Consider the following 25009-nt stretch of genomic DNA (forward strand, 5'->3'; position numbering starts at 1 on the left):
TGTTTTCAGAGAAAGTAAAGTAAAAAGGATCTAATAATGACTGGAAATTATTTTTTCTGTTCCTCTAATTCCTTGATACTAAGATCTATATAGACAGAGTAAATGTTTTTCTACTGAGATCACAAACATTGAAAAGATTTTTTGAGAGGCAGAACTAATTTAAAAATGATAAAACTACAGTATTTTGACATTCAGGAATTACAAATTTTGGGAATAATGTAGAATGAGTAATGGATTGCTGATGAGTATCACTGCTGGTATTGATGCCATCATCCAAACAAGAACATAAATGGAATTCTGCATATCATCCACATCTTCAAAAAGTTGCACTTGCCTCTTTAGACTTTTGACTAAGTAATTATTCTCATTTATGGAACAAAGAAATTGGAAAAGTCGATGAAACATTAAGGGGTGACTGAAATATATAGACTGCCTTGCTGTTCTGAGAAGTTACCATAATAAAATGTTCAGTTCATGGAAATGCTACGTAGATTATATTCTTTATATCTTCAATTGTTTTCAAGGAAGCAAGCAAGCAAAAATTAAGTTAGAATCCAAGGGTGTATATTTTGTAATTTTGAATTATCATAAGTTTTGGTCGGCAGCACTTTGCCTTCCCCCATAAGAGTAAAATCTGCACGTTTATCCATCTGCTTGTGTTTTTCTTAATTAAGCTTGGAAGCAGTCAAGCTTTTTATTTTCTTAATTGAATCTGACTATACTCCAAACAGAAGCTGCTTCCAATTTTGTTTAAAGCAAAAACTTGCTGGAATAGAGCCTAGAAGTTTTCCATTTCCCTATAGAGGAAGTTATTTGATGAATGTGAATTCTGCATATGAATAAAACTGTAATCAAAACTTTTAAGCATTATCTATCCCATCCCTCATGTAAGGTATTTGCTAGATCTGCTTATGAGCTTATAAAAACTAGACACTCCAAGCGTGTGCCATTCCTGTTCTTATCTGAACTTCTAAGCCATCTCGACTGTGACTAATTTTAGGGAAGTTTAGAAGAAAGTTCAGAAATAATAGGGTGACTAAGGAAGGGGCCATTCTTTTCAGCTGATTTGTAGACTTTATGTTCTGCAAGACTTTGCGAAGTTTGTACTATCTGACCCTTTCTAATAAGATTTTGGTGAATGTATTGTACATTTTTCTTCCTCATCTTTCCAAAGAAATGTCTCTGCAGGACATCTGGTTCAATAGCACTTAATTAATATACATCCTTTTTGGATGTATTTCAATTGCTTGGGGCAAAAATGGGTAATTAGTAGCCTCCACATATTCTTACTACAACTCTTAAGATCCCTCACTATTAGTCATGCTTGTTAAGCTTGTTAGGCATTGTAATGCCACCACTGAATAAATAAACATAGGTTCTTCATTCTGTTTTAGAAATGTATTTAGTATAGAAAGAATTCTGTAGATAGCAGTCACCTTAAATAGTATGTGAACTTGACTGACAGGTATGTTAAAATACTCAGATTCAACTTTATTATAGTTACTGAACAATACTTCAGTTCATGCTTGTAATAGACAACACAAACAACTCTGGGCAACCCCCTCCCACTTTACATCTAATGTAGTTACAGTCATACTGTTCCAACATGTTTAGCTCACACTGATTGCTGTGGGTGTTCATCATGTGCAGTATTGTACTGTTTTGATTTGGTATATTCATATTTTGCTTTGTAATTCACAATCCAGAGTCTTAAGTGAGTAGGGTGGCCTGCAACTATTGCATAAATAAAATTAAATAAAGTAGCATAACCCTTACTAAGTGCGTATGGACCATTCTGTTAACAATTAGTCCAATGCACTGTTTGGGGCAATTTTCTCTCTTCCTTTAGATTGTTGAGGGAAGGACATTAAAAGCTCTACAATACTACACTATACTATAAAAGCAGAGGGATTTAAACATGTGAACAGTCGGTTCTCTTATGGATGCCACTTCCGGAAGTCTATTCTGGGCCTGGGCAACAAAAAACTAGCTACTGGTTCTGCCGAAGCAGTGCGAACTGGCTGAATCCCACCACTGTATAAAAGATATTCCACATATGTCTGGGGTTTGTATATCCAAATGTCAATTGTTAGATTTGCAGAGAGTCTATAGCTATCAGTATTATTTTCTGTTTTAGCATTGTCTTCACTTTGTCATTTCAATCCATAGGGGCATCTGATAAACCAGCCAGAATCCACACCCCTGATCTACAAGGGGATTAGGTTTTATGGCCAGAAGCTTAAATTAAGCCAGTAATTAATCATGCTCTGGAGTCCAACTTTATCATTCCTGTTTCTGAAAATCAAAGTTCTACATTCAGGAAGCAATTTGACACCTGAAAGATTTCTTTTACAGACTAGGATTGTGTGGTCTTTATTGATTCTTAAAATATATATTAGGAAAATTAATTGAGCTATCAGTATAGTTAGAGGGAGGTAGATACGTAGAAATGTACTGCATTTATTTATATTGGTTACCTAACTCCAGTGTTAATTTTTGCAGCAGAAAAAATGTTATCTGAAAAATCGAAGTACAGTAATTTAACAAATTTATTCTGGCAAATTTAAGATACCGGTACCCCTTCCCCCAAAAGCCAGAAAGAAATGCTAGTCATTAATTAACATACCAAAACCTCAAAACAATTATAAGTATGAAATTACCATCTGCTAAGCAGACCAACATGCTCATGGAAGTTTGATTTCTCAAAATGACTTCTGTCAGTTAAAATGATTCTAAAATGGAATGTTCAATGGTTTTCTTAAGCTGTTTTTAAAAAAAGATGCAAAGTGAAATAATGTGAACATGGTACTAAATTGCTGCCTAATTTAAAATTTACTTCTTGTTGAGAATTACTTCTGGACTCACTAAAGAACTGGAAACATAACCCATATTTTTTCTCAAAATATTTTCATTTTTTCTCTGAAAAATTTAAAAAGGTTATGAAAATTTTGTAATATATTATTTTTAAATAATGTGAAATGTTTAAGATGTGAAAAATGGTTTAGAAATACTTTTGTAAAAGGCAAATATGGTACTCAAAGCTTCAGTTTACAGAGTCCCTGAAAATTATCAAAATCAAAATAGAAGCTGCTAAGTGATAGAACAACAAATAATGACAAGCTGGGCAAATCAATGCCAAACATGTTCAGCTTTATTCTGAAAAGTAGTGCTTTCTGTAGGTATGTTTGAGATATTGGTGGAAAAATCTAGAATATATAGTTTTCTTTGTTTTACTACAGAGTTGGTTTCTTTTTGTTTTTTGCCCACATACCTCCAAAGCATGTAAGTTACATCCTTGGGGTTCAACAGTTTGTAATTCCATTTAAAAAAATTAAACATTTTATTAAATGCATTATTAGTTTACAATTGCCTGAACAAAATATACTTTTCAATTTTATATACTAACTATACTTTAATACACAATCAAATAATAAATAATACATTTTATAAATTAACAATGCATTTGATAAAGAAGTGTTAAACTGCACATATTTAATTTTTCTACATTTTCATTTTCACCTTTCAATTTTTCTTGTTCCTTTAAAATTTCTAAAAAGGCTACATTTCTAATTATTCAAACACTATACTATAAAACTTGTGTGTTTATTAAAACAGAAGCCACATTTCTAATTTTCACAGTTCATTTACCTAGAATGTCATAATTTTTGCATTGTACTCTTTATCAAAATAAAGTTCAATATGGTATATTAAAAAGTTATCGAATCTGCATATTTTTTCTGCTACATTATTTACATTGCTTTAAGCTTTCAGCTGAATCTGCAGGTCTTTCATTCTTTATGTAGTATGTTCTGCAGATTGAAATATGATCTGAGCTATTTTAAATTTAAAACACTGAATTAACCAGCCAGCCAGTTGATTTATGTTGTTGTTACTTCATTTCTACTCTATATAAAATTGTCAATTGTTTTGCATGAATTATTTATTCATTCTGTTTGCATCGCCAAATCTATAAAGACTCATTGCAGGCAAATGGTAAAATTCATGGTTTATGGTAAAAGTTAAGAAATCAATAATTTCATACAGTAAAATATATACTAACCAATAGACAAAATTATGTAAGTAAAATAACAAAAGCCCAAAAAATCAATTAAGTTAAATTTATTTAGTCTTAAGTAACTTCTGAAATGTTAAAAGGGATGGAGCAATCCTTAATTTCAACTGGACATTGCTCCATAACTTTTGTAATGGTTTCTGGGCAATCCAAGTCCTATAATCTAACTTTGGGGTTAGATTGCTCCTATGTCCCAAATATTTCTAGTGACCTAAATTCAGCATATAAAACTTGCACGTGAGTCCTTTCATCGGAGATGTCCACGTCTCATTAAAAATGCAACATCCACCTCTTATCGATTCTGACCATAGGGACTATAAACGTCGCCTCAAAACTACAAATCCCAAGTAACTTAGCGCAATACAGTTCCTTGCTTCGCCTTTCTTATCAGTTTTCCTATTAGTCCGCGAGAAATCATTAAGCTGTTGGCACGTTCGAACGGACCAATGGCTGCATGAAGAAAAGGTGGGGGGAGGAAACAAGCTGCTCTGGAAATAGCCAATTGACTTTTGCGATTGAATGGCCTATGGGGGAAAGCAAAGCGGCAGATATGAAATGGCGACGGAGCCGACTGGGAGGGAAGGTGCGGCTGGGCAAACATATAGGTACGGCAAAGCGCCTCCGTCGGAGATAACGCGGCCTCCTGGAAAGGCCTGGGGGCACTGAAATGCATCGCTGAAGATTGACAGGAAAGCGGTTTGGTAGCGTTTGATGTAGGAGTACGGTAGAAAAGATGTGAGTCGAGTTTCGAATGGATGACTAGACATGGCCTCCGTGGTTGTTTTAGTGCTGAATTAAAGCAGCAGTATATTTTCTACTTAGTCCCTTCCACACGTCACTATATTTCAGTAATAAACTAGATAAGTTGTGCGCAAGAAACGCTAGGTGTGATCCCTGGGGTCTTCAGATAAGAATAAACTACTGCTAGTCAATGTCTGTGGTTGTACCAGTAGTACTATAGGCTAAAATGCATATGGCTCAGTGTGTGTGTGTCGTGAGCCCACCCAGTGTGGTTACTGTATGATTCAGTATGTTAAATAATTACACTCCTATTTCATTAGAATACTGTGTGATTTTATTCCCTCCTCTCCATAAACTAGATTAGCTGTGGTTGCACACTCCACTACAGCACATGCTACCCTATTATACTGTTTGAACCAAGATGATGTGTTAGTTTACTTGCACACAGAGATAAATGGGTAAATTGTCATTTGGTTAACCATGGATTGATAAGATGTGTAATGTTCGCTAGTTTTTCTCAAGAAAATGGGATTAGATGATTTGCCAATGCAATTTCTTATAAAACAACTTCCTGTGTGGCAGTTGAATTATAGTACTAACATATATAGCTTCTTTTATAACTATGCTGCTTCCCTGAGAGTAGATCCATCATTTTTAATACAAAAATTTGCTGCATCAAAGAGGGTAGGGAAGAAGATGGAAGTATTTCCTTCCATTGTCTTGATCACCCTTCCTAGCCAGTTGCCCACGAAATATGACACATAAGCTTTAATCTCAGCCAATATGGTGCTGGGGTATAATAAGAATAATATATTAATAGGACATAAATGGAGAAAACTATTTTGGTACCCAAAGAGGAAAATAGGGAACATGAGTTTGAAATAATCTTGGGTGACCACTAGATTGGGGATTTGGAGAGAAAGATTCTAAGGGGGTTCAAGATCAGACAGAATTATAATTCTTCTTGCAGACTAAATACAAAATGCAGGTATAATGATGATAATTGGACTAAAAATGTCAAAATAATACTGTTATAAGAAACATATTTAGATGATAGTTTTATTTGAGTAGCTTGAAAACCTCTAAATTAAAATAAAGCAAAAATAAAGGTATGGGTTGGTCTACATTTAGTTATAAGACTCATTTTTGTATTTCATTAACCATGGCATAAAAACGCTCTGGTGTCATAGCCATTTTTTGAAAGACATGTTCTTATGACTATCTTGATTTTATTATCACCTTATAGTTTGCTGTTTGTTTATTCATGTCAGAAGCATCACAATTAAAATAAGGATACTGTACAGTATAAAATATAAGATTAAAATATGTACAAATTAAACAGATCTTGCCCAGAAACTGGCAACATTAATTGCATTCTTTCACTGCCACGAAGTCCTCAACTGTACACTGATCGGGACACAAAGTGCAAGGATGTGTTGACTGCATGTCACCACAATAAAGAAAACAGAAGCCACTGGATAACCGCATTTGTTCAGAGTGTCTCCGGATCTTGTTGTACCCGTGTGCAGTCTATTCAACAATTTCCATACTTCCCAGCTTTCATCAGATCCAAGTGCCAGCTTCTCTGTTGATTCCATCCAGTGTTGGTTCTTTGTAGCTTTCCGTAAATCATTCTGCTTTCATATTTGTCAAAGTCTTCCATCGACCTAAGGAAGCTTTTCCTGGATTTTAGTCTCTGCTGAGTTGGTTGTAGGCCATAGAGAGTCTAGATATTGGTGATTTCAGTCTTTCTCTGTATGCTGCTTCTCTGCGAACAGCAGGCAGAAGAGCAGGCAGGGCAATGCCAGCTAGGTGGTAGATCTTATGTAGAGAATGAGTGCTGTTGACACGTTTGGGTGTCTCTGGGCAACAGTTTATAGCTCGCTAATCCTTTCAGTCTAGAAGTGTAGTGCTCATTTTCCCCTGTGACACTCACTTTATTGTGGTGGCAACTAATATTCATCTTCAGCTATTCCAGTGTAAAAGTGGTATTTTCTCTCTGCTTGCAAAGAACAAATACAAGTTGTAAGACTACACTCATGATAATTCATGCTTCAGTTGCTTTCCAGATGGATTACTGTACTTTAGGATTGCCCTTAAAGAGCATTTGGAAGCTGCAGCTGATCCAGAATACAGCAGTTTAGGCATTTTTGGACACTTCGTGATAAATACATATGACATGTCTGGGGGTCTGCACTGGCTCCCAGTGACATTCTTGGTGCATTTCAAGATGCTGGCTATCATCTATAAAGCCTTAGATGGCATTGGGTCACAATACTTGCAGGATCATCTGTCACCTATCGTTTCTGCTCAGCTTATCAGAACTGGCAGGGTTGGCATATTCTATTGGGGAATGTCATCTTCTGGGACCTGGGAATTGTGCCTTCTCCCAGTTTTCCATATGGAACAGCATCCTGCCAGAGATCAGGATGGCCCCAACCCTTTGTAAGGCATTAAAGACCTGGATACTCTCCCAGGCTCTGGGACCAGTCAGTTAAACCAGCCCTATAGAGCAGAGGTCCCCAACCTTTTGGGCACCAGGGACTGGTTCCGTGGAGAGAGGTTTTTCCGCGGACTGGAGAGTGCGTGGTTTTGTGTGCTGCCTTCATCCTGCAGATGGGGCTTTGCTTGTTTGTGTGGACTGGTTGCTGGCATGCCATGGCCTGGTACTGGTCTACAGACTGGAAGTTGGGGACCTGCTATAGAGTACATTTCAAGTCTTTGTGGGCTACTTTTTACAACACATTTTGCATTCTTTAAGAAGTGTGCTAAATACAGTTTAAACAGTTCTACAAAGTAAAATTATATTAGCTTGTATAAAATTATAAATTTTAAGGTAATGAGAATGGGCTGACGTCATCTGATACTCAGGTTCCCTTTGAACGCACCAATGGAAAATGCTCCATAAAACCAGAAGAAAGTTTGCCTGCTCCTCAGCATTGTCCTGTGTTGAGGAAAATAATTGGTTATAGCTTGCCCCATAAATTATTAAAAAAACATCTAGTTATGAAGCCAATCCAATCTGGCTTTTGTTCATTTGTCCTTGAACTTGATTTCCTTTTTCTATTTGATAGGATCTCATATCTATGGGGCCATCCTCTTCTTGATAACTTGAGCAAATCTTTAGCTTAGTAATTCTTTAGTCAAATATGTCTCTGAAAGCAGATATACAGTTGTCTATCTTTCTCCGGTTTCCCATTTCTTTCTTGTTAGTATGCAAATGGGAATGAGCAGCTCACATTCTTCCTTACCTTTGGATAGTGTGTGACTGAATTGTTTGAAAAGAGTTCTGACTTTCATTAGTGTTATTAATAACCAAGCATATTTTTGTGCGAGGGAGTGTTGCTGATAAAGTGACCTTTCAAAATTACAAAGCCTAGTAATGTTTAGCCCAGAATCCAGTAAAGAGTTAGGGGCTGCTCATATTGTGAGACTGTTCACCATAAAATAGGAATGGGAACGTGATTATAAAAGCAGACAGCAGTGCTCCGTAATTCAGCTTATGATATATGATTGACGTTTTCAAACAATAAAACATACTCTGAAGATTAATTAGGCTGAAGACATATTAGAGGTAAAGGAAAGAGGTGAAAATTTACAGCTTAATTTTATGCATCAAGAAAAAATAGAAATCAGAAGGGAATATTTTTAAAGGAAAAGCTCTTATAAAATTTGGTTTCATAAACTAGATATCAAAGGAGGAAGTCATGAAAGAAGATTTTAAAAGAGAAGTGCAATACATATAAATCTTGGGTTAAGTATTAATAAATTTGGTCTTAAGTTTTGGGAGCTTAATACTAGATTCTCCCTGAATAAATTGGACAATTGAAATGATAAGCTCTTCAAGGATGGGGTCTACTCTGTACTACTCCTTAATGTAAAGCACCAAGTTGGTTGATCTGAGTTCTGCTCTGACATTAATGAAAGTTGATTATTTGTGAGAAGAGGGCCAACAAATGAGTCTTTGTCTTGTTTATTGTGTGTGGAATTTGCATAGGCTGTGTTGGAGCAGGCAGTTCTATTTCTGAAAACAAGGAATGAGTTCTTCTCATTACATCTCTGCTTTCCAATGCCGCGCCAGAAACTTTCAGCACTTGTGTAAGAGTTTTGACTTTCTTATTATTTCAGAAATGGTTGCTTTAAGGGTTCCTGGAAATTAAGAATTAAAATAGGCAGGCATATACTAGCTATTAACTATGCCTTGAAAATTGGTTAGGGATTCTTTAAATTCTAGAACATAGGGATGAGAGTTTGAATATGTGAGACAGATGTTGTGCAGACTTAGCAGTTTTATTGGGGCAAGACATCACATTGGTCTTCCTTAGAAGGAGATGTTAGGGCCATGATTAGCTTATAAGTCATGTTTAAGTTGTCCTGCCTGACTTGCATATGTTAAAAGTGTAATGGAGAAAAGTATGAGGTCAATCAACATTCATCTCCAGCTGCTTGAACTGAAGGTCTCCATCTTGTTTTCAGCTTGTTAAACATATCAAATGGCAGTACTAGAATTAGATTATTCTTGGCAGCTTACTCGCTCAGGGATGAAGAGAACTGTTCTTTTCTGTGGCTTACTGCTTTTGGAGTAATTTTGCCAACTTCACTGCTCAGATTTACTAGCCACTTCAACCCCAGGCTGGGACTGCAAAAAGATATCTATTGCAATTTTCCACAGTAGCAAATATAGTCTATCTAGGGTAGTTCTAAATAATTTTGATAAAAATATTCCACTATGTTGGACTACTGGAATTCTCAAAAAAAGGATAAATTCAATTGACAGTTTTTTCTTTATGCATTGTGTATGTCAGAAACTCTTTATTTTTATATAGCATATAACTTAACAAATGACACATAATTTTCCTCTAAGAAAAGAACTGTATTATATTTCTACTGCATGCTTCCCTAATGTTCCACCCAGCAAGAGCAGAAAATATTTTGATATCTACAGGATGATATACTTACAGTATGTACCTTTGATGTAACTTCCATGCTAACTCTGTTCTGAATAATTTCCAAACGTTCTTACTGTTTTAGAACATTATTCTTGTTAAAAAATGTTTCTCTGCCTATATTATAAAAGATTGTTAAAAGCCGATTGAATGAATTAAATCTTAAATTTAATGTTCTCTATATCAGGGGTCTCCAGCCTCTGGGCTGTGGCCACTACTGAGCCGTAGCCAATTTGCAACTGGGCCACGTGAGTGACAGGCCGGCACACACACAAGTGCAGCTTGAATTGCACGAGTGGCAGGCTAGCATGCTGCACAAGTAGAACTGCATTCACATGGATGCCGGCATGCTGCTCACGCAAATCAAGCTGCATGTGTGCATGTGCATGCTGGCCTGCTGCTCATGCGGCCCAGGTCCTCTCCCTCCCCCCCAAAATCCAGACCACCAAGCCACAAAGGTTGGGGATCATTGCTCTATATCAATTAATTTGTAAAGGTAAAGGTTCCCCCGCACATGCGTGCTAGTTGTTTCCAACTCTAGGGGCCAGTGCTCATCTCCGTTTCAAAGCCGAAGAGCCAGCGCTTGTCCGAGGACGTCTCCGTGGTCATGTGGCCGGCATGACTAGATGCCAAAGGCGCACGGAATGCTGTTACCTTCCCACCATAGTGGTCCCTATTTTTCTACTTGCATTTTACATGCTTTCGAACTGCTAGGTTGGCAGAAGCTGGGACGAGTAACAGGCGCTCACCCTGTTACGCGGCACTTGGGATTCGACCCGCCAAACTGCCGACCTTCTGATCGACAAGCTCAGTGTCCTAACCCACTGAGCCACTGCGTCCCTTCTAATTAATTTGTATAAACTATAATTGCCCAAAGTTGGTCAATAATACAGTTTGTTGTTTCGCTTGACAGGAGAATGTGTATTTCTTTGGGGTAGTATAACATGCAAATCACTGTACCGTAGTTTCTCTCTTATGCAGCCAGCACGATCAATATTCTGATATGTTGCGATATTGCAGAAATGGGTGGAATGGAAACCTTAAAAGATTATGTAAAAACATTATCTCTACAATTTAAACCCATTTTACCTTAACTACCGGCATGGCTAAAGATTATTGCTATATTGTATATGCGTGTCTCTCATGAAGTAATGCATGGCTGTCTTCCATAGTGATGCCATTTGCAGTTTTGTTATCTGCAATGAGTCTTCCCTTCAGCGGCATCAGATCATCTTTAATCCAGACTTCTTTGTGGAGAAGCTGAGACATGAGAAACCTGAGGCATTCACAGAACTTGTGGTCAGCAACATCACCCGATTGATTGACTTGCCTGGAGCAGAACTTGCTCAACTGATGGGTGAGGAAGAGCCCCAGCTGCCTGGTGGGCCTAGTGTTTCCTCAGGTTTTTTCCGTTCCTTGATGTCTCTTAAACGCAAAGGTAAGCCTGACGTGTTTGCTAGTGCTTTCTGTTGGTTTTCAATGATAAAGTGATATCCTGGACTCTTATAACTCCAAAGAAATTGATGTTATTTCTACAGTCGAGTCAGGAGCGTCAAACTGCTTCCGGGTTGAAGGATTGAATGGTGACTTCACCGTTGCCCGGGGGATGCCAGTTGGGGGCTCCTTTCACATCCTGGTTGAATTGCCCAGCAAAGTGATACCCATTTATCTACTTGCAGTCTCTCACCTTCGAACTGCTGGGTTGGCAAGAGCTGGAATGTGTGACTGGAGCTCACCCCATCCCATGGCAGCAACTGGGTCTTGAACACGAGTCGGTCATCAGCCCAGTGGCCTAATCTTGTGGGCCACAGTGCTCAAAGAAATTGATAAAATAATATCTCCCCAGAGATTCATACAGCTGCTACTCTGACCTTATTTAAATGAGCCCCTAAAGCTGGCTCTTCTGTTACAGTAAAACCCACAACTTTATTAATAAACTTCCAAAGTAAAAATTAGAAGAGCAGCATTACAAATATATCTATTACAATCAACCCTTAGTTTTCGCTATGGAAATTAAAGAATAGTAATGTTTCTTTTTAATAACAGATGACACAATTGGGGGGGGGGAGAAAGTCAGTATTGAAGGTGCTTCCAGGAGTAAAGTCATCCTGTTCCTTATGTTCTTAGAACAGGAGAACTCTAGTTCAGTGATACAACAGTGATACAACAGCTCTTTTTAAATATTTAAAAGTTCAAAGAAGATAATATTAAACTAGATGGACAAAATTACATCCAACAGCTATCTAATACTTTCTATTATAGATAGGCATGTTCATTCTACCTGCTATCCCATCCTGGGTTACTAGGTTTGGGAAAATGTCCAGATCTCAGAGTGAAGTTGTAAAACATTTTTGGCGGGGTAGCATTCTATGTCTTTGGAGCTGACCACTAATTACTAACTTCTTATACTGTTTCTTATATCTTCTTTTTGGTATAGTATTTTAGAGTAATGTTTCTGTCAGTCTAGAAAACGAGTTCTGCATTCTTTCCCTGAATCCTTATCCTGTCTTATATTTTGCTACATTTATGGAATCACATTGTAATCTATTTATTTATTTACTTATTTTATTTTATTTTATTGGATTTATATACCGCCCTTTCCCGAAGGACTCAGGGCGGTTTACAGGGTATTTAAAAGGAAGAATACAAAAGTTAAAAACAATTTAAAAAAATTAAATCAATCCCTGAAAAAAATAAAAACCCCAATTAAAATTAAAATTCTCAGCCTGGGCCAGAGAGCTCAGAGAGCCAGGTCTTCAGATCCCGGTGGAATGAACGAAGGTCAGGGGCAGTCCTAAGCTCCACGGGCAGCTGGTTCCAGAGGGCAGGCGCACCCACTGAGAAGGCCCTCCCCCTGGGTGTTATCCGCCGGCAATCTTTTACCGCAGGCACCCTGAGAAGACCCTCCCTGTGGGAGCGCACTGGACGAAGGGAACTTGATGCTGGCAGCAGGTGTTCCCTCAGATATCCCGGACCCAAGCCATTTAGGGCTTTAGACTTCGTTCCAAACTGAATTCAAATATGCAACAGTATCCTCTCTCAATGTAATTAGAAGTTCCATTCTTTTCTCTCCCATAGTATAATGACAATGCCACATTTAAGAAATGACATTTTAGATTGCTTACCTGATGTTTTTAAGTAGTCACAATACTACAAATACTAACTAGAAAAATCTTGGTTTAATTTTATATTACAATAGTCATTTCTTGGACTAAACTACTTTATTATTAAAGCTATTAATGACCATCTAATAAGTGGTATAAAATGCAATAGCCTACTTACTGGCAATTTTACCAGTATTATATTATCCCTGCGTTTCTTACCAACCGCTGGTTACTGACAGGTTCTGGGGTCTAATTCAGAGTATTGATTTTGACGGACACCAAGCCATAAAGTGCTTTATAAGTACCTACAGGACTACTTTCTGCTATTTCTATCAGCCTGTCTGATATGTTCTGGCTTGGATAAGCTTTGATCATGCCCCACTTTCTTGAAGAAAGGGGGAATGGAAGCCTGGAACTGCGGTTTGTTTACTGTCGCTTTGGTCTTGTAGAATAGATTTCCCTGAGAAATAAGATTTATTCCTTCCCTTCTAATGTTCCAGAAGTGATTGAAAGAGGAAGTTTTCTGATTAAAGTGCTTGCTATTGCTATGTTTATCTCAAAAAACATTTTCATCAGGAGTTGAAATCAAGTGGAGTATATGTATACTGTATGTAGTTTCAGCAGGTGGCAGCATCTGTCCAACCTCATCTAGAATCCAAGCTAAGTAGTTAAGACTGGGTTAGTACTCAGATGATCGGAAGAAGATGAAAGCCAGCTAGGAAGTTGAAAAACATCCCGGAAAAAGTGGAGTGAGAACCATTCCATAGTGATGCCAAAGAAATTGTATATGTCTATGAAATCATCAGAAGTTACTGTTGATTGGAAGATGGCAATGCAAAGTCACTGAACATGCAGAAGCTTTTGGGGTAATAAACCTTGTGGACCATTTCAAATAATCTAGAGGACGTATTGGAGTGATGGGGGTGGTGAAAATGATGCAGATTACAATTCACATCTGGGCAACCAAAGTATTATTCCTAGCTATGATGCCTTTAGCAGATGACTAAGAATCAAGACCTGATCAAAAGTAAGCAAGATAGCATTTTTCCAAGTACAGTGCAATTTCAATTAGTTAAAAGTATTAAAAGATGATCTAGTACTGGAAAGCATCTCTTACATACAGATGCAATGTTTCTATGAATCCCAGATGCCGTGAACTAATGTTCTATATATCAGTACCCAGAAATACCAAATAATAGAAGTTGAATGTTAGATTATATAGATGTTTATCTTAATTAGAAAAAATATCTTGCTGATATTCCTTAATAAAGTACACAACCTGAATACTACAGTATGAACAAGTCCCAGGCATAAATACAGATAAAAAGAATCTATTTTCTGACACAGCCTCCTTTATAGAAAACAAACAGTATCTCTTTTCCAACCTGATGCCTTTTGCACTAATAATAAGAGTAGGGTTTTATTTATTTTTTGAAAGTGGATACTGATACTGGCCCAGGTTTTACTTCTGACATTTTGGAATAGTGAAGAAACCAATCTGAGTTTCAATAAAACAGTTAATGTTACCTTTGATCATATATTTGTTGCTTTTTTGAATTTATAGAGAAAGGGGTGGTATTTGGAACACCACTGACTGAAGAAGGCATTGCTCATATATCTCAACTCATTGAGTATTTGCATAAAAGTAAGTAATTTTGGAGGTCTTTCTTAAGTTAGCAATTGTGGAATAATCTGAGGCACAAATTTGATTTATAAAAGCTTTCTACATATGCTTCTAGATTTGAACATTTTCATCTCTCCTTCTGAAAATAGTTTCTATTTTATGTTTCTTTTGTTCTGGTGAACTAATAGTCATAACTAAAAAAGAACACAATCTGAAAATAAATTTAAATGATCATTCTGTGGTATAATATGAGAACATATGGCTCAGCCACAAAAATGTTTATAAATTAGATATGACAAAAGTATATAAAAGGTAAATGAATAAAACTATAATTCTGCATTAGCTAATAAGTTGGAGGGAGTAAATATTTAAAAACAGCTTTTCATAATTTTCAGGACTGCTTCTTTCAAGTGCCATTGGAATAATAGGATTCAAGTGAACTCCACCCAAATGCTTGCACTCAAGAAAGAGTGCATTAGTCATTAAATTAGACTTTTAAAAAATCCCTTCATTGCATTCCATAGTTTCTATTGTGCTTGGTAATCTTGAACCCCCAAAACATAACCAGATTACTTCTATTTGCTTTTGAGCAATTCATTGACTCTTCTATTAGGGCTCTGAAAAGATTGAAAAAGAAGAAGAAAGATGTAAATAGGGCCATCATATCTTGGACTGCAAAAAAAAATCAGACAATCTCTAGATCTAGACCAGGGGTCGGCAACCTCGGCTCTTTTATGACTCGTGGACTTCAACTCCCAGAATTCCTGAGCCAGCTATGCTGGCTCAGGAATTCTGGGAGTTGAAGTCCACGAGTCATAAAAGAGCCGAGGTTGCCGACCCCTGATCTAGACCAAGATCTAGATTCAAAATTAAGAATGGTAGCAGTTACTGTATTTGGCATATGTTTAATACCCCTCCCATCATGGTGCAGATTTACGGACAGAAGGCTTGTTCCGAGTGCCAGGAAACAGTACCAGGCAACAGAACCTGAAAGAAGCTTTGAATAGCGGAACAGAAATTGACCTGGATTCAGGCGAGTTTCATTCCAATGATGTGGCCACTTTGTTGAAGATGTTCCTGGGAGAATTACCAGAGCCTTTGTTGACTCACAAACATTTCCATGCACACCTTAAAATTTCAGGTAATCAACATTTTAACTGGACAATTTTATCAGATATGTATTCTTTCCTGCAGGCGCTCTGGAAAAAAGATCCGTCTTTCATAATATCTATTTTTCTAATTCATCTGTTGGTTGGAGGTGCAGTGGCTTGGTGGCTTAATGACGCTGGAAATGGTCTCAGCTCCAGCGGTTCTAGCCCAAGCACTGCGTGGCTGGGTGAGTTCCTGTCACTCGCCTCAGCTTCTGTCCATCCAACAGTTTGAAAGCACGTTCTATGCAAGTAGATAGATAGAGATCACTTTGGTGGGGAGACGGGCTGGTGCTCTGTGCAGGCAGGCAGATTCGTGATGGCTGGGAACCTTTCTGGCTGCAGTACACGTCTGCGGGGCAGCTCCAGGAAGGGAAAGGGCCTTCAGTAGCATAGCAGGAAGAACCGCTTGTCTTTCTCTCTGGTGCGAAGCCTCCTGTGGCACACCTTGGAAAGCATGCAAGTGTATCCTATAACAGGGCTGGTACTTTGATGAGCCAAACTACTACTCTGCAATATCATTGTGGTTTTCTGGTTACTGTAACGACACCATATGCTAATCTGGTGCTTTAAAAAGTTTGGAGACCCTGATATTTCCCAGTTCAAACCAATGGCAAGGATATTTAAATATGAAGTTTTGGGGATTTTTAAAAGAGTATTCAGAAATTGAAAATAAATAGTTTTAAGAACTGGATAGAATTCCTGAGGCTGAGATTTCTTTTAGCCAGCAATGTTTAACAGATATTTTCCTGATTCCTGGATTATAGACCTGATGCAGTTTGATGACAAGGGCAACAAGACCAACGTTCCAGATAAACAGCGTCAAATTGAAGCACTGCAATTGCTCTTCTTGATCTTACCAGCTGCCAATCGCAATCTGCTCAAATTGCTATTGGATCTGCTCTATCAAACAGCCAAGAAACAGGATAGGAACAAGATGTCAGCACATAACCTTGCTCTTATGTTTTCACCTCATATTTTGTGGCCCCGAAATGTAAGTATTGTGTTTAATACAAAAGTGAAAAGGCGAGTGTGGGGGAGATGGGCACGCTAGGAAGGATGGATTTGCCCAATAGTTTGACGGCTGGAGTTCACTATTAAAATAAGCTTGCCTCTGTCTATGATTTTGCAACTCACTTAACCTGTTCTCATTCTTCATCTGTTGTTAGGTGACTGCCAGCGATCTGCAGGAAAACATTAACAAACTGAATAATGGAATGGCTTTCATGATCAAGCACTCACAAAAACTCTTCAAAGTAAGATCACAAAGAGGGAGGAACTAATCTCCAACTCTGTTGCCTAATTGTCCAAGGGCATTACTCATTGGGTGAAAGTGTTGCTATGAACAAACTATGAGATACTCTGCTTTTTGGGAGGTGCTGCTTTGGAGGTGTTACTTGTTTCTGTTGCTGAGCTCTCTGGCATTTACATGTTTTTACAAAATTATCTTTCACACGTGGAAGTTTAAAAAAATATTTTCTATGCGTGAATGCAGGATATACAGTAGGTGATATTCATTTTATTAAGGGTTTTTGATGGACATAAACTGTATTTAGTAAGCAGTCCTGTTATGCCTTTTTCTTATCACTTATTGATTTGGTTATTAGGCCTTTAAAGACTTTTCTGTTTATGGAAGGATGATATATGATGTCTTTAGTTAGGCTAAAGTTTCTTAGGAAACTTATTTATTAAACAGCATCTGACTGTATACAATACATATGAGAGTACACCACAGGTCTGAACTCTTTGAGAAATGGGCATTTTAATATTATATGCTTAAAATTGGAAAGGTTTGACACTAGCCACAAGAGAGGAATAGCAGGTGAAGACAATGGAACTTGACATGATAGTTAAATTAAGCTTTTAATTAGAAAAAATGGATTCTGGGCTTTGGCAAGGACATTTATGGCTTACTGGAAACCATTACAGATTTTTTGCATAAAATGAAAAATGTGCTTACGATTTGAAGTTTTGATGATTAAAAGAAATTGAATAGAATAAAGTTTGCTGTAAAAAGTATTGCTACAAAAGGGATTAGAAACTTTTTTCTATTTCTTTCTGTTCTTTTTTCCTGCACTTTTTGCCACCTTCCTTCCTTCCTTCCTTCCTTCCTTCCTTCCTTCCTTCCTTCCTTCCTTCCCTTCTCTTCTCTTCTCTTCTCTTCTCTTCTCTTCTCTTCTCTTCTCTTCTCTTTTCTTTCTTATGTTTACATTTTATTACAGATAGTCCTTGACTGACAACCATTTAAAACCATTTGAAGTTACGACAGTGTTGAAAGTGACTAACAACCAATCCTTGTACTTAATAACTGTTGCAGTGTGCCTACAATTCAGGTGCTTGGCCGTCAGCATATATTTACAATGGCTGTGGCATCCTGGGGCCACATAATTGCTATTTATGATCTTCTTAGGGGACTTCCAACAAGCAAAATCAATGGGAAAGTCCAATTCAGTTAAAAAGTGCACGATTCACTTAATGATTGGCAAAAAAAGCATAAAATCAGGCACGAGTCGGCTAATGATTAGATTGTTAGCAACAGAAGTTCTGATCCCCATATAGTTTGTGTTAGTTTTAATGTTCTTTGTAAATTTCAATAGAAATTTAATAAAATAGTTTTCTATCCATGAAGTAAGGATGGGCAACGTTTTCCAGATTTATCTTTAAGTTATATTTGCTGCAAAGGAATTGGATGTTGTGGGTAGAAAGTATTACTTTATGAGTGGAAAATGTAAATTGTCACCTTTTGTGTGCAATTGTCCACATACAGTCATTAAAATCACCTTCATTTCTCATTTTTCCCTTCACTTTGCAGAAGTTTTATTTTGAGGGGGAAAAAACTCCATTTACTTCTAAACCTAATGGCAGCAGGCAGATATAGCAGTGTGAAGGATGAAGAAAATATTAATTGTAACTGCCAACCATTCCTTAAATTGGTAACCTCACATAACATTTCTGCTTAGGAAAAGTTAAGTTCTGATTTACAAGTAGGAAGAAAGGTCACTTTTTTTTCTAAGCCCAGTTGCTATACTAGGGGAAATAAAGTGAAGGAGAGAAAGTTGCAGATGAGATCCAAAGGCTCATGTGTTGTGTGTGACTTACAGGCCACAGAATCCCTTTCTTGATCATATTGGAATTATGTCAAACCAAAACTGATCTGCTCTTTGTGAAGAACTAATTGGAGCCATCTCTGATATCTCTTTCAAGGAGCAAGATAATCAGCAGGATCCTTGGAAATCTCTAGTCAGTTCCTATGTGTCTCTGAATATCAGGAACATTTTGATTCATCTTTGCCTAACTTTTTTTTTCCATTTTCACTGTAAGGCTCCAGTATATATCCGGGAATATGCCAGGCTACATTACTTGGATTCCAGAACTCATGCCTCAAAGGTACGTAGTTGTCATCTTTTTTGGAAGGAAGAATAGAACTTAAATAACAGACTTCTTCATGATAACACGAAATACTGAGAATGGAGTCTTGTGGAGATTCATGTTTGGAGAAAACAGAAATGGCAGAATTAAATTTTAGATTTAGCATTTAGCTCATTATACAGGTACTCCTCAACTTACAACAGTTCATCTAGTGACCGTTCAAAGGTACAACAGCACTAAAAAAAAGTGACTTATGACCGTTTTTCACAGTTACAACCTTTGCAGCATCCCCATGAACATGTGATCTAAATTCAGATGCTTGGCAGCTGGTTCATATTTATGACTGTTACTGTGTCCCAAGAACATGTGATCACTTTTTGTGACCTTCTGACAAGCAAAGTCAAGGGGAACCCAGATTCACTTAACAACTGAGTTACTCACTTATCAACTGCAGTCATTCACTTAACAAGTGAGGCAAGAAAAGTTGTAAAATGGGGCAAAACTCACTTAACAGAAATGTTGGACTCAATTGTGGTCATAAGCTGAGTACTATCTGTACACTCCTACAAAATTTGATATGACGGGTGATCTGTCTGGTGCTAGATTAAATATGAGAGATCCGATATACACATGACAGCTATCAGCCATATACTGATGTATGTATATATGACAGCCTAGACAATCTGTCTGGATTTGAGCCAATTTGGTGTAATGATTAAGGTGCTTCGGCCGGCTGGGTGATTTTGGGCCAGTCATAAGTCCTCAGTGCAACCAACCTCATAGATCATTGTGAGAAAATAGGAGGAGGAAGCATTATGTACAGTGCCTGGAGTTGTACAAAATAAAAACAAAATATAAATCTAATAAATATATTTGGATTTCAGACCTTGGCCTAAATAAACAATGACAGCTCTATGATAGGTGTGCTGGAGTTATGGGGTGGGTGAGGGATGGCCATATGCTGAGAACCATTTTGGAGATTTTGGAATAACAAATATATTCCCCGTTCATCGGCTGGGAAAAAGGTTCTGGAAAATTGCACAACTTTTTATTCAACTGTCAACCAAATGAGTCCATTTTAGAGAATTTGGTTACAATGCAAGGGAGGATCAGGCCGCAGATGGGACAGGCAAATATTGTTCTGTTACTGAATCTAAGGTTCGAATTGGAAATATTCTCATGGAAGATTTTCACTGGAATATTAACCAGCTTTATAGAATCAAGCTAGTTAGAGCCAACAGCCTAATGGCCTGCTTGAATTTCCAAAGGATGACCTGGATTTGCCAATACTCCAGAATTTCAAAGACCTTCAGCTTCTAAAATTCAAGAAGCGAGGGCTCTTAGATCCTTCTGCCCACCTGGAAGACACACAGCACCATACAGAAGAAGCACTGAAAGAGCTTTTCTGCCATGTTCATAATATGCCAGACTCCGCCAAGAAAAAGAAGCTTATTCAGCAGGTATGATTATTTTTGATATTGATATTTAGACTATGCCTCATCTCACAAAATAAAAATAAGGGTAACACAACATATCATGAAAGAGCACATGGAACAGAATGCTCCCAGGAAAGAGAGAGCACCATAAAAACAGTTTTACAATAATATAGATATAGGGCTATATTGTATGATGGTTCCAAATAACAAAGATCACAGCTTTATTAAAAGACCTGAAGGTATCATCTAATATCAGACTGATCATATAGGATGGGTCTCCTAAGAAAGGCCTTTCACAGCAACTTTATATCCATGCAGAAAGCTATCTGGCAGTTATTTATCTTAGTCCTCTTGACAGCAGACTTTAAAAGGAATATTTCAGGCTCAAGGTAACGTAGGAAAAAGCAACCTTTAGATATCTTTGTCTCAATGAGAGATTAAAGCATGGTAACCTTTGTAAAAGTAGGTGTTGAGGCAAAAAGGCACGAGTGGAAAGTAGAACTGGGCTTTGGTGTGGACATCATCATGGAATGAACTGTGCTATTAGGTTCTGTTCTTCTAGTTTCAGAAGCACCCTGAAGCACTTACTCCTCAGACAGCTATATCCACACAGATTCAGAAACGTGCCCGAACTCGTTCCTTCAGCGGCCTAATCAAGGTAAAATCCACTCTACTGTAACCAAAATGTTCTGATGTAAAGGAAGGCGTTGCATGAGATGTGTCTTGGTTACCTTAGATCAGGGGGTCCCAACCAGGAGTGCTGTGGGGGTGCAAGACGATATTCCAGGGAGTGCAAAAACTTGGGTTTTCAAAATTATAGTGTATTTGCATAATTCGTTGCCGTTATTTCAAACTTTGGTAAGGGGTGTGTGTTGTGATTCAGGGTCAGCCTGTGGGTTCGGCAGTTGGGTCGGACGACTCAGAGGAGGAGGGGGGTGTTGAAGAGCTTGCTGAGGGGGTTGAAGATCTTGCTGATGAGAGCCCTCAGCCAGGCCCCTCCCACCTGGTCACGACGGAGACCCAGCTGTGTGAGCCTGACAGCGTGGATGAAGATGACCCACAGCTGGCCCTGTTCAAGGACGCCCGACGCAGGAGGCAGTCAATCAGGAGTAAACAGAGGAAGGCAATGGGGCACCTCGGAAGGAGGCAGAGAGAAGCCACACCCTGAACTGTATAAAAGGGGAATGGGTGGGAGGGCTGGTTTGCTGAAGGCAACCACTTGATTAGTTCCTGTTTCATAGCTCCTGTTTCATGGTTGGTGTCTTGTTTTGCTCTGTTTTATGTTAATAAATTTGGCAGGCTTAATTCCAGCCTCTTGCCGTTTGTAAAGGGGTTGTCCCTGCCTTTTCTGCAGGGCCGGTAGCAGGCTGGTATAGAACAGTGTGAGACTATATCAGAAGCATTATAGGGGTGTGGGGTATAGAAAAGGTTGGGAGCCGCTGCCTTAGATAATGGGTGTCCAACATTATGGAGCTTGCTTGGGCCATACTGAGTGAAGAGGAATTATCTTGGGCCGCATATGATATATAATCCAGTCAATATATATAAAGAACAAACTTCTCTGAAAAGTTTACAATTTTATGGGGCTGCATTACTAGCTATCCAAGGTTGCATGCACAGCTTGTGGGGCACAGCTTGGACACGCCTGCCTTAGGTGCTGCTGCATTAATGGCACTTATGAAAGTTGAAAATATTTCCTTCCATCTCATTTTATTATGTCTTCTGTTCCCGGGTCTTCCACTTCTTCATCAGAAACAACAGCACTTTATTTTAATAAATTTTCCATGGTGTAGAGAGGCAGTATAAGACCTTTCATCTTCTTGCACAAAGGAATCCTATTGCTTGACCAAATGTGGGATTCAGAGTCGAAACATCTCTGCAGAAAATATAGGGAAAAACTCACTGACTTTTCACCCAGAGAAACATACCTCTCATTATGCTGGAAATTTCCATTAATAAATATTGTTCCATTACTTTCCTGCTCCCTATCACAGTTCAAAATAATTTTCTTTTCCAAATGCAGCGTAAAGTGCTGGGAAGTCAAGTGATTTTAGACAAAAAGAAAAATGATGTTACGGAATCTGCAGGCACTAAGGATTCAAAGCATGGCAGCAAGGAGAATATCAGCATGGTAAGGTTTGCTGGAAGAAGGGTCTCCTATATTAACCAATGGAATCTATTTGGCAAGAGGAAATTTGTTTAAAAGAACTATAGGAAGCCCTCATTTAGTAACCACAATTGAGATTGACAACTCAGTCACTAAGCAAAACAGCAACTGTGCTCATGAACTTACGTCAGCTTTTCTTTGTTTTACAAATCTGTACAAGTCATAAATGTGATGATTAGTTACCAAGTTACTTTTTCATCCCAGTTGTAATTGAATGGCTGCTAAATGATGCAGTTGCTAGATGAGGATTTCTGTATATGGCATATGATCTTACTAACATTTCCTATGTGTATCTACATTATTCTGTTTCCCTAATTTGTCCTGAGAATGAGAGTCTAGAATCAGTGCTATTTTTTTTAGAAGTCTTATTGGCATAAATAAATTATACACCAACTAAGCCTATACTTTAGTTATACTGGGGCTGGAAGTGCACCCATAAAATAGGTTCTATATCCAGATTGTACTCAGCCAATACTGGAGGAGGAAATGTAGCCGAAAGGAAAGAATACCAGCAGTCCTATTTAACGACCATAACTGGGATTGGCAATTCCATTGCTAAGTGACAGTGTGACTTCACATGAGTGCAGCATACTTATGACCTCACTCACACTATAGTAGTTAAATAAATCATCTGCAGTCATTAAGTGAGACATCACATGAGCACTATTTGCAATTTTCCTGCCATTAACTGCTTGTTGGAAGCTGGCTGTGAAAAACCCAAACCTTACAATGGTTGTAAGTGTCAGAATCAATCATAAAGTTACTTTTTTCAGTGTTTTGTAACTGCTAAACAGGATAGTTGTTAGGTGAGGATCACTTGCAAACACATTTCAAAAAGGAAGATATGTATAATATTGCAGTGCTCCAAATGGATAAGTCTAATAGTACAAATAAAAAATCGCCTATGTTCTGATATTGTCCAAGCAGCTCTGTTGGAATGTGCTTGAGATCTTGAATATCCTAGTCTGAGAATTCAATCAGTTTTTCCTTGACAGCCCATGGGCTCAGACAAAAAGCAACAACTTCTAACTCCTATTGTACATTGAGAGGCTCATCAGAAGAAAAACAGTAATTGAGCCCAGTTAGCATCAAACTGTCTTGAAATGTCTGATCCTAAGACTAGCTGAAACAGTTTTACGCTGTGCAATACTGGGAAAAATAAATGCAATCCACTAAATTCCATCAAACAATAACAAAAAGTAGCGTATTTGTAGTTTTAAATTGAATAACATGAATTATGGTACAAGAATTTCCAAGTTCTTTAGTTGACCATAGAGCAATTTTAAGGGAATTTTTGTACATCAGATACGATGTTGTACCTATGGATTAAAGGGATAATAATAATGCCTCAACTATGGTGCCTCCAATAGAAATTGTCGAATTGCTTTGTATTTGAGGCATTTCACCAGCATATCAGTCATCATAATAATATCTGGTGTCTTACCAACATTATACAGCTGTTCCTTAATTATGTAGCGGATGAACATTAAATTCATCTGTCCTCTTTTGCTCTGCCCTCCTGGATTCTTCCCCCCCCCTTGTAATTAAGAGCTGTTTTCCCTATTCCTAAATTGTTATATTTTAAACTTCTATATTATTTTATTAATATATTTGGAATTAGGTATGTTCTTCACAATAAAACAGCCTTGGTCAACTCCTAGAGTTATCGATCAATACAGAAGTTTTCAGTTATGGTTTAATGTACCTTAAGGTGCAAGTTTGGGGGATGCTAGAGTGAACTTCATTGGGTTTCCTGAGAGGACAAAATTTCCCAGATGTTTGTTGGATTGATATGATCATAATTTGTTGTGTTAAGCAATGCAACAGCTAAATTAATGCAAAGAACTGCTTTGCAACTAAGGGAACTAATAAATTGATTAAATAATTTAATTTACATTAAGGCCAGGATAATTGAGGAGACTTTAAAACTGTTTTAGTTTAAAGAGTCTCAGTTTGCATCTTGTTTAATTGCAGATACCTGCTTCTTCTCCAGCAATGAACGTGATACGAGCTAAGCTGAAATCTCTTGAACATAGGAAAGAGGTGAGAGTTTTAATATGTAAAGGAGTTGTGTGCACACTCATATTTATAATAAGTGTCCTGGATAGATTGATCTCCTGTAATCACATTTTTTCTTCTTTCCATAATGTCTGTGAACTTGTACCATACAACTAAAAGTTAAATGTACATGCATTTGTGCCCCAAGTGTATTTACAATAGGAAGTAAAAGCTAACTCATAAGGGTGTTTTTATTATGTGTGTCTGTGGTCTTTTGAAGCATGGGACAGATCTGTTAATTTTTTTTTCTTCTGATTTAGGATGCCTCTAAAAACACTTGATTTCATGGAACTTCAAGAGTATTGAAGTTGAGCTGATGGTGTATATGTCCAAAGAAGATTGCA

The 25009-nt window shown here is 37.7% G+C and overlaps 1 protein-coding gene across 1 annotated transcript; it reads left to right on the forward strand.

Annotated features, from left to right (window-relative positions):
- Positions 1 to 8882: 8882 nt before the first annotated feature.
- Positions 8883 to 24782, forward strand: ARHGAP19 (Rho GTPase activating protein 19; the record flags this gene model as incomplete). The annotated part of the gene is made up of 11 exons (XM_081328561.1): positions 8883 to 8911; positions 10932 to 11197; positions 14428 to 14508; positions 15419 to 15628; positions 16403 to 16629; positions 16805 to 16891; positions 18957 to 19022; positions 20273 to 20464; positions 21003 to 21098; positions 22464 to 22571; positions 24582 to 24782. 11 exons carry the CDS (start codon positions 8883 to 8885, stop codon positions 24780 to 24782), a joined length of 1563 nt encoding a protein of 520 aa, XP_081184687.1.
- Between the last annotated feature and the right edge of the window lie 227 nt (positions 24783 to 25009).

The sequence above is a fragment of the Vipera berus genome, assembly GCF_964194415.1.
Source record: "Vipera berus genome assembly, chromosome: 5".
Taxonomy (NCBI): Eukaryota; Metazoa; Chordata; class Lepidosauria; order Squamata; family Viperidae; genus Vipera; species Vipera berus.